At 42.9% G+C, this 10,606-nt stretch overlaps 1 protein-coding gene across 2 annotated transcripts in view; it reads right to left on the bottom strand.

Moving 5' to 3' along the window:
* PRODH2 (proline dehydrogenase (oxidase) 2) overlaps positions 1–10,606 on the bottom strand; it is a 19,458-nt gene that overhangs the window by 7,361 nt on the left and 1,491 nt on the right. For both annotated transcript variants that reach the window (XM_005862424.2, XM_005862425.1), the window contains exons 5-7: positions 7,928–8,008; positions 7,690–7,845; positions 7,447–7,613 (exon numbers count right to left, since the gene is read on the bottom strand). In XM_005862424.2, coding sequence (XP_005862486.1) covers positions 7,447–7,613; positions 7,690–7,845; positions 7,928–8,008 — 404 coding nt within the window. The remainder of the gene's footprint in view (positions 1–7,446; positions 7,614–7,689; positions 7,846–7,927; positions 8,009–10,606) is intronic.

The following is a 10,606-nucleotide window of genomic DNA, read 5'->3' as shown; positions in this document are numbered from 1 at the left end:
ATATTTAAAAAAAAAAAAAAAAAAAAAAAAGAACCAGCTCTTGATTTCATTGATCTTTTGTATTGTTTTTTCAGTCTATGTCATTTATTTCTGCCCTAATCTTTATTATTTCCTTCCTTCTACTTACTCTGTGCTTTTCTTGTTGTTCTCTTTCTAATTCTTTAAGTTGTAGGGTTCAATCATTTATTATTAATTTTTCTTGTGGGTTTTTTTGTTGTTGTTTTTTGTTTTTGTAGGCCTGTAGTGCCTTGAACTTCCCTCTCAGGACTGCTTTTACTCTGTCTCAGAGGTTTTGAGTAGTTGTGTGTTCATTTTCATGAAATTTTTTTGTTCTCCTTTTATTTACTTTATTTATTTATTTTTAATTAATCTTTATTCAGATGTCCCTCCTTTTTTCCCCCTATAGCTCCCCTCCACCCGGTTCCCACCCCGCCCCAGGCCCTCACCACCCTATTGTCTGTGTCCATAGGTAATGCATACATGCATACAAGATCTTTGTCTAATCTCTTCCTGCACCCCCACATCTTCTTCCCTCTGAGAATCATCAGTCTGTTCCATTTCCATGCCCCTGATTCTATTCCATTCACTAGTTTATTCTGTTCATCAGGTTTTTTTTTATTCATTTGAGTTTTAGATTCAATTGTTGATATGTATTTGTTGCCACTTAGTTGTTTATATTTTATCTTTACCTTTTTCTTTTTCCTCCTCTTCTTAAAGAATACCCTTCAGCATTTCATATAATACTGGTTTGGTGGTGATGAACTCCCTTCACTTTTTCTTGTCTGTGAAGCTCTTTATCTGACCTTCAATTCTGAATGATAGCTTTGCTGCATAGAGTAATCTTGGTTGTAGGTTCTTGCTATTCATCACTTTGAGTATTTCTTGCCACTCCCTTCTGGCATGCATAGTTTCTGTTGAGAAATCAGCTGACAGTCATATGGTAACTCCCTCATAAGTAACTAACTGCTTTTCTCTTGCTGCTTTTAAGATTCTCTCTTTGTCTTTTGTCCTTGTCATTTTAATTATGATGTGTCTTGGTGTGGTCCTCTTTGGTTCCTCTTGTTTGGGGTTCTCTGTGCTTCCTGTACTTGTAAGTCTATTTATTTCACTAGGTAGGGGAAGTTTTCTGTGATTATTTTTTCAAATAGGTTTTCAATATCTTGCTCTCTCTCTTCTTCTGGCACCCCCATAATTTGGATGTTGGTACGCTTGAAGTTGTCCCAGAGGCTCCTTTCACTATCTTCATATTTTTGGATTCTTTTTGCTTTTCTAGTTGGGTGTTTTTTGCTTCCTCATATTTCAAATCATTTATTTGGTTCTTGGGATCCTCTAGTCTACTGTTGAATCCCTGTATATGATTCTTTATTTCAGTCAGTGTATGCTTAATTTCTGACTGGTCCTTTTCCATTTTTTTGACATTCTCATAAGATTCTTGAAAGTCTCACTAAGTCCCTTGGAGGTTTCCAGAAGATTCTTGAGTAATCTTATAACTGTGGTTTTAAACTCTATATCCAGTAGTAGTTTGCTTTCTTCCATTTCTTTCATTTGTGACATGTTTCTTTGTCTCCACATTTTGGCTGCTTTCCTGTGTTTGTTTCTATGTATTGGGTAGCTGCTAAGTCTCTTTGAGTTGATAGAGTGGCCTTGTGTAGTAGGTGTCCTATAGGACCCAGTGGCTCAGCCTCCTCAATCACCTGAGGTGGACACTCTAGGTGCATCCTTTTGTGGACTGTGTGCACAGTCTTGTAGTTGAGCCTTGATTGCTGTTGGTGTCACTGAGAGGAATTGACCTCCAGGCCAATTGGCTGTGAGGACCAGCTGTGACTACAGTGGGAGAGCTGCTATGCAGGAGACACCCTTATGGAGCAGAACTTGCTTCAGTGGGACTTTGGTGCTCACTGAATCTGCCTCTTGAGTGTGTCACTTGTGGAGTTGTAGACTTGTAACCTGGTATGGTCTCACACTGACCACTGGGTACACTGGCTCTTGGGTCTCTAGGGAGGTGCAAAGTCAGCCACTGCCTAGGGCCATCCAGCAGGAGCTACAGAGAGATCTGCAGATTCCTTCTCTTTGTATTGGGTTTGGAAGTGTACAGATGAGGCCCAGCTGTGAAGCAAGGCAGGCTGGTGCTGGTGCTGGGTCCTGGGTCTTTTATTGATAGGTTTGGGGCTCCCTACCCCAGCTGCAGCTTGTTTGATAGGTTTTTATCCTGAGAAAGGACAGGCCATTCATATGCAAAAGCTGCTGCACACAGCTTGGGTGAGGTTGTAAATTGGGTGGGGCTGGGTCTCAGGGAATCACCAGGGCAGAGCAAACAGAAATGGCCGCCAGTCAGTCCTGCACCAGGGAGGTCCCAGCATGGGAACAATGACTGCTACAACCATCTCTGTCTGGAAGAAAGCCACCCCCGAGTTCCTGCCCCGATGCCAGACAGTCCAGTTTCTCCTCATATGTGTCTGGGTCCCCTAGAGCCTTGTATTTTGTTTGTTGTTTTTCTTTCTTTATCTTATTGGTAACCCACTCATTGTTAAATAAGATGCTATTTAGCATCCATGTGTCTGAATGTTTTTGAGTGTTTTTATAGTAGTTGATTTTTAATTTCATTCCATTGTGGTCTGAGAAGGTGCTTGATATGATTTCAATCTTCTTAAACATGTAGATACTTATTTTGTGTCTTAACATGAGGTCTACCTTTGAGAATGACCCATGTGCACTTGAGAAGAATGTATATTCTGCAGACTATATTGCTGTTGACCTCTCCCTTAAAGTCCTTTAGAAGTTTTTTTAAAATATATATTTAGGTGCTTCTATTTTGGGTGCATATATGTTTACAAGGTTATATTCTCTCATTGGATCAATCCCTTTAGTATTATGTAGTAATCTTTGTTGTCTCTTGTGATGGCCTTCATTTTGAAGTTTTGTCAGATGTGAGTATTGCCATCGCAGCTTTTTATTTTTTCATTTCCATTTGCATGGAAATTTTTTCCATCTCTTCACTCTCATCCTGTGTGAGTCTTTTGTTCTGAAGTGGGTTTCTTTTAGACAACATATAATTGGGTCATGTTTTTGTACTCCATTCAGCTATCCTATGTCTTTTGATTGGAGCATTTAATCCATTTACATTTAAGGTTATTTTTGGTAAGTACTTACTTATTGCCATTTTCATTCTTTATGCCTATTTTTTTCCTCTCCCTCTTTGATTCTTCTCATTACAGCAGTCCCTTTAAAATTTCTTGCAGTGCTGGTTTGGTGGTGATAAACTCTATTAGTCTTTTTTTTTGGTCTGGGAAGCTCTTTATTTCACCATCTATTTTGAATGATAGCTTTGGTAAATATAATAATCTTGGTTTCCAATTCTTGCTTTTCATTACCTTGAGTACTTCATGCCATTTCCTTCTGACTTATAGAATTTCTGATGATCCATCAGCTGGAAGCCTTATGGGAGCTCCTTTGTAGGTAACAGTTCGCTTTTCTCTTGCTGCCTTTAGGAATTTCTGTTTGTCTTTAATTTTTGGCATTCTAATTATGATGTATCTGAGTGTGGGCCTGTTTGGGTTCTTCTAACTTGGGACTCCCTATGCCTCTGAACTTGTGTGACTTTTTCTTTCAGCAGGTTAGGGAAGTTTTCTGCCATTATTTCTTCAAACACATTCTCTATCCTTTGTTCACTTTCTTCTCCTTCTGGCATTCCAATAATGTGAATATTGTTACATTTCATGTTGTCCCATATCTCCATTAACTTGTCCTGCTGTTTTTTAATTGGTTTTTCTTTTTGGTTCTCTGAGTGATTTTTTTTTCTACCCTGTCTTCTAATTCACTGATCCGATCCTCAGCTTTTTCTAATCTGCTGTGTATTCCTTCCTATGTGCTCTGTAGTAGTGCTATGTCATTCTTTATTTCCAACTGGTCTTTTTTCATAGTTACTATATTTTTTCTCATGCTACTGAACATCTTTGCCATCATTATTCTGAACTCTATATCAGATAAATTTATCGACATTTCATTTATAACTTCTTCTGGAGAATCTTGTTCTTTCTTTTGGGGCTTGTTTTTGTCTCTCCATTTTGGCTGCCCATTTGGGTTTTTGTCTATGTATTAGGTAGATCTGCTAAGACTCCCAATCTCTAGTGCAGGACAATCTCAAACACTGTTTGTGACTGTCCCTCAGTACTTTTTGGAGCTGTCAGCAATCCCCAGCTTGTAGTTCCCTCTCCTGGGGCTGGGTGCCTTTGGAAAGGACCAAGATGTGCACCAGGGTCTGCTTTTCCTAGCCCCAAGCCAAGAAGGAGATCAGGCAAAGACTCAAAGGTTCTAGAGATCCTCCTCTGCCTGCAGTCAGATTGTTATCAGCCTTGATTGGCCTCAGGCTATTGACCTCAGGGTGGAGTGAGAGTTCTTCTAACAGGGTGTGTTGACTGCCTTTCCCCCGGCAAAAATCACCTGCATAGCAAAGGTCCACTGGAGAAAGATGTCCTCCACATCGTGATATAATGACTCAACATATGACTCAACATAGGAAACTGAGTTGGCTGCCCTCCGAGCTCCAACCCCAGAGCCCCCAACCCTGGACTTTCCTCACACAGCTCCAGTCCACTCTGCCCTCCCTCTGCTGGAGCTCAAGGTGAGTGGCTGAAAACAAAATTTTGTGCATTGACCCTTCAAAATGGTGCCTCCATTTTCAGCCATCTCTGTCTGGCAGACAGCAACCCTGCTGCTTTTCATAGACAGGTGTTATGTGGGCACTTTTCTCAGTTCTGGTGCTCTGGGCTGGGGAGCCCAGCTTGAAGTTTAGATCCCAGAGTTCTCAGTGGGAACCCCTCACAGCTGAGATATCCCTCTGGGACTTCAGCTGCTGTCCATGGGAACCCAGCCACCCATTTCGCGCCTCCGCACTTCCTACCAGTCTCTATGCGGTCTCCACTTTCTGTCCTTGGTTATCAGGGTTCTCTCCAGCTAGTCTTCAGTTGATTTTTCAGGATTTTTTTTTTCTGTATTTTAGCTGTATTTCCAGTTTGGTCCTGGGGGAGCGTCAGTGTAGCTTCCACTTACTCCATTGTCATTTTAAATCTAGACTATTTTGCCTTTAAAATATGCAGTTGAGTGGAAAAGCCAGGAGCAATATGTAAACATGATGCCTTTTGCAAATACAAAAACCTTTGTGTTTGCCTCTATATGTATAAAGGAATTTAGGAAACACATGTAAGAAACTAACAAAAGGGGTTACTGTGGGGGCCAGGGAGACTCCATGATTAGATGTGGATTTGTGTCAAAATGAGATATGTCAGTGTATTCATTTTCATATCATTTTGGTTTTTGAATCATGTGAATTTATTAAGTATTCAAAATCTATATTAAAACATGAATGGTACCATGCTAAAGAAGATGTGCAGAAATTGAAACAGGTGCTGGTATGAATGTAAAATGGTGCGGGACTGTGGAACACCATCTAGCAGTTCTTCAAAAGTTTAAACATGGAATTACCATGTGATTTTGCAATCCACTCCCAGATAACTGAACTTTTGGGAGAGTTGAATGTATGTTTACACAAAAATGTGTACATGAATGTTCACAACAGCACTATTCACAACAGTCAAAAGATGGAAACAATTAAAATATCCATCAACTGATGAATGAATAAATAAAATGTAGTCCATTCATACAATGGAATATGACTTAGTCATAAAAAGGAATGAAGCACAGATATGTACTACAACATGGTTGAACCCTGAAAACATGCTGAATGAAATAAGCCAGATACAAAGGTCACATATTACATGATACTATTTATATGAAATGTTCAGAATAGGCAAATCCATAGAGACTTTAAAAAGACTAGTGGTTGCCAGGGGTTGAAGGGAAGAGGGAATGGGGAGTGACTGCTAATGAATGGAAATGGCATTTCTTTTTGAAGTAATGAAAATGTTCTGTAATTAGATAGTGACAATGGCTGCACAACCTTGTGAATACACTAAAGTCTACTGCATTAATTGTACACTTTTGAACGGTGAATTTTACGGTGTATGAATTGTATGGTACTTGCCTAGAAATACTCACTGGCCCTGGGTGCCCTGGAATCTTGCATAATCCCCTGCAGTTGTACAAGCCTCTCCTTGGTCCATTGTGAAATGGAGTCAGACTCTGAAAGCTCCTTCAGGACAGGACCTAGGGCAGTGATGGCGAACCTTTCGAGTTCGGCGTGTCAGCATTTTGAAAAACCCTAACTTAACTCTGGAGCCGTGTCACATATAGAAATTTTTTGATATCTGCAACCATAGTAAAACAAAGATTTATATTTTTGATATTTATTTTATATATTTAAATGCCATTTAACAAAGAAAAATCAACCAAAAAAATGAGTTCGCGTGTCACCTCTGACACGCGTGTCATAGGTTCGCCATCACTGACCTAGGGTCACCTTGATTGCTACTGAGACCAGGGTCTAAAATAGGGCCTGATCTAAATCAGGTGTCTAGCAAGTATGTGTTGAAGAAATAAAGTCCTCCTTCCCAGGGCCATGGGGTGGGGAGGTCCAATGAGCTCACCCACATCTTGCCCCAACACAAGTTGATTTGTGATGGGTAAGAACGCGGGTTCTATAGCCAGTCTGCCTGGGCTCAAGTCTTGGCCCCGCCACTTCTCAGTGCCTCAGTTTCATCCTCTGTGCAATGGGGATGATAATAATAGTACTTACTGCTTGGAGTTGTTTGTTTATTCACTCAGCAGAGCTGTACTGAGTGAGCACCACCGTGTATCAGACACAATTTTAAACACTGAAGGTTCAGAAGTGAACAAATCAGAAACCCCTGCCCTCCCGGGCCCACACACTAGTGGGGGAGACAGACAGTGAGCAATTTAGTATGAATCTGTATAGAATCTTAACTACTGGTAAGTGATAAAGAGAAAAATAAATCCAGGAAGAGAGTGGGTGAGGAGAATCTAGTTTTTGATAAATATGACAGGGAAGGCCCCCCAAGAAGGTACCAATACACAAAGACCTAAGGAGGTGAGGGATTGTGCCATGCAGCTGTCTGGAGGGAGAGCATTCTAGGCAGCAGGACAGGAAGTACAAAGGCCCTGGGGATCCTCAAGGAGTGCAGTGAGTGAGGAGAAGGGTGGAAAGAAAAGTTAGAGAGGTGACAGTGACCAGATCATGTGGGGCCTTGTGGGGTGCTGCAAGGATTTGGGGTTTACCGAGGGTGCAATGGGATCCATGGAAGGTTTTGAACTGAGAAGGGACATGATTTGACTTAGGTATAAACAAGGCTCCCTCTGGCTGCATGTGGGTCATGACTGGGAAGGGAGGACAAAGGTGAGAAATGATGGTGTCCTAGACCAGAAAGAGGGAGGAATGTGTAGACACATACAGGATGCTCAGCATCATGGGTAGTGAGCGTTAAAGGTTAGATGTTATTATTTGTCTCAGAAGCTGGCCTGGCCCATTCTTACCTCTGACTGGTAGCCTCATAGTCAGGCTGAGTGGGATCTTTGGTCCCTTGAAGCTGGGCCACATCTCTCTCCTTGTCCAGATATGCCCCTCGTACCAACTTCACCCCGAAGGCCAGGCCAGCCCTGTCTGCAGCCTCAGCATCCCGCCTCAGCCTTTCGTAAGTGTCCTGGCAGAGCACAAGGGCAGCTTCAGATCAGGGTGCTGGAACCCAGGCCCAAATTTCCCCAGAACCCATCACACACCTTCAGATAGGCCTGGTAAGTGTTCCACACCCAGGGCCCACCCTCCCTGGATCTGTTCCAACGCAAGGCCAGGGCAGCCACCAGCAGAGAGAGAGCAGGATTCAGTGAGGTGTACTCAGCATCCACCAGGAGCCTCACGTGTTGGGCCTGGGCATGCTGAGGGAGAGAAAGACTATGGTCAGAGCCCCAGGGGTGCCCAGCGGGTGCAGCAGAGCCAGGCCACAGCAGAAGGCATTACCTGTGCTACCTGCTGCAAGCGGCTCAGAGAGGCCTGGAGATGCTGGTTTTGCTCGGTGCTGAGGCAGGAGACCTGGAGATCCTGGGGGAGGGCAGCAGAGAAGACAAGAGCAGCTCAGGACTTTCTTCCAGGGCATAAGTCTCCAACCCCGCTCCCTGCTACCAGGAAGGGAAATATGTTTAGAATTTTTAGAAAACTGAAAAGTTGCTATATCACATATATACAATTTATTTAAGTGTAATTCAGTGGTTAAGAACCCGGAATCTGAGTTTGAATCCTGGTTCTACCTTTGTTGCTTGTCCTTGAGCAAGTCATATAACCTCTCTGGGCCTCAATTTTCTCCTCTATAAAATCTATACTAATAAAAGCTTAGGTGGCCCTTGCTCCCTCGCGCGATGCCCTCATGTCGTCACAAGATGGCCACCACAAGATGGCCAGCAGGGGAGGGCAGTTGGGGGCGATCGGGCCAGCAGGGGAACAGTTAGGCATCAATCAGGCGGCAGGGGAGCAGTTAGGGGGCGATCAGGCTGGCAGGCAAAAGCAGTTAGGGGAATCAGGCAGGCAGGCAGGCAGGCAGGTGAGTGGTTAGGAGCCAGCAGTCCTGGATTTTGAGAGGGATGTTGGACATCCCCCGAGGGGTCCCAGATTGGAGAGGGTGCAGGCTGGGCTGAGGGACACCCCCCACCCCCTTCACAAATTTTGTGCACCGGGCCTCTAGTGGAGATAATAATAGTAGCTTCCTCATTAAGTTATGTGGGTAAAAATGGGTTACTAGGTGAGATGCGCCTGGACATAACAAGAACAGGACAGTGCCAGCACATAATAAGCACTCAATCCATGACATTATAATAATAATAATAGGTGATGCATTTACTATCTTGTTTATTTACTTTCCACAATGAACCTAGTAGACAGGAGTTATTCCAAGCTCCATTTTTCAGTGAGGAAACAAGCTCGGAGAGAGAAGTGACTTGGAATTGACCTAAGGAAATGCTTAGAGCAGTGGCTTGCTCACAATACATGTCATAGTGTTTCCTCCTATTAGTCTCTTAGGACCTCAATTTTCTCTGAAATGCCAAGGCCTCATTGCAGCCCACTGGCTCTGCTGCTCTGGCCCCTCCCACTCTCCACCTTGCTCTCTGCCCTCCAACCACACTGGCCTTCCTGCTATTGAACATAACAGGTATCTTCCCACCTCAGAGGCTTTGTTCTGGCTGTTCCTTCTGCCTGGAACACTCTTCCTGCTGAGGTCCACTTACCTCTCCTGCAGATCTTTGTCCAATATTCCCTTCTCAATGAGCTTTCCCATGGTGTAAGTTTGCAACTCCCTATCTGGGGCTTCCCTTTCCCCTTCCTCAGCCTATTTGCCCCTACAATGTTTACTTATACTTGTTACATATTGGTATTGGTTTTCATTATTGTTTCTTACCCGCTCCCTGACTAGCAAGTGATGCCTTGAGGGCAGGGAGTTTGTTTGTCTTGGTCATCACTCCTCCACCCCTAGCACAGCACTTGGAACATGGTGGATGGCCAATAAACATTTAGGGAATGAATACATTTATAATGTGGAAATCATAACTGCCTCTAACTCAGACTTTTTATAGGGTTTCAAAAAGAAAACATCAGCCCCTTGCAGTATTGTTTAGGGTAGTGGAGACTTGGAGGTAACCAGGGTGTCCATCCCAGGAGAGATAAGTCACACAGCTAGAAACAACAATTGTAAGCAATAGATTAGATGTTCACAAAGACACTTGGATGGGCCTTAAAGTCCAAGTGCTCAGTGGGAAAAAGTATGAAACAGAACGAAATAGATAACATAACACTATTTATATACATCTTAAAGGACACAAGAGAACTTTCTGCAATGATGGAAATGTTATATAACTCTATAGGGATTTGAATTGCTCAGGTTTGTCTATTTGTAAAAGCTCATCAAAGGGTACCTTTACAATTTGTGTATTTCATTATATGGAAAATAGAGGCCCGGTGCATGAAATTTTTGCACTGGGGGCGGGGGGCGGGGTAGTGGAGGGGGCCTCAGCCTGGCCTGCACCCTTTCGCAGTCCAGGAGCCCTCAGGGGATGGAGCAGGCCTAAACCGTGAGTTGGACATTCTTAGTGCTGCCACGGAGGTAGGAGAGGATCCAGTCACCACCACTGCGCTCCATCATGAGCCCAGCTTCTGGCTGAGCAGCGCTCCCTCTGTGGGAGCGTACTGGCCACCAGGGGGCAGCTCCTGCATTAGCATCTGCCCCCTGTTGGTCAGTGCGTGTCATAGTAACTGGTCGTTCTGCCGTTTGGTTGATTTGCATATTAGCCTTTTATTATATAGGATTTTACCTGAAAAGAAATAAAGTACTATAAATAATTATTGAACTCTAATTGGTGAGATGCTTTCTGAAGCATTTGGGTGGAAGTATGCTGATGTGTTCAACTTATTTTGAAGTGCATCAAAAAATAAGATGGATTGATGAATGCATAGAGCAATGGATACAGGGACAGATGATTTAAAGCAAATATAGTTAAATGTTAACAATGGCAGGTATATAGTGTCCACAGTAAAATTCTTTCAACTTTTCTATGTGCTTGGAAATTTTCATAATAAAATGTTGGAAAAAATATGTCCCCACAGAGTATATACTTGACAAAACAAAATCACAATAACATATATATATATATA

Source organism: Myotis brandtii, unplaced genomic scaffold (assembly GCF_000412655.1).
Source record: "Myotis brandtii unplaced genomic scaffold, ASM41265v1 scaffold165, whole genome shotgun sequence".
NCBI classification, from domain to species: Eukaryota; Metazoa; Chordata; class Mammalia; order Chiroptera; family Vespertilionidae; genus Myotis; species Myotis brandtii.
The sequence above is the reverse complement of the archived record's forward strand: the minus strand, read 5'-3'. Positions and strand labels throughout refer to the sequence as shown.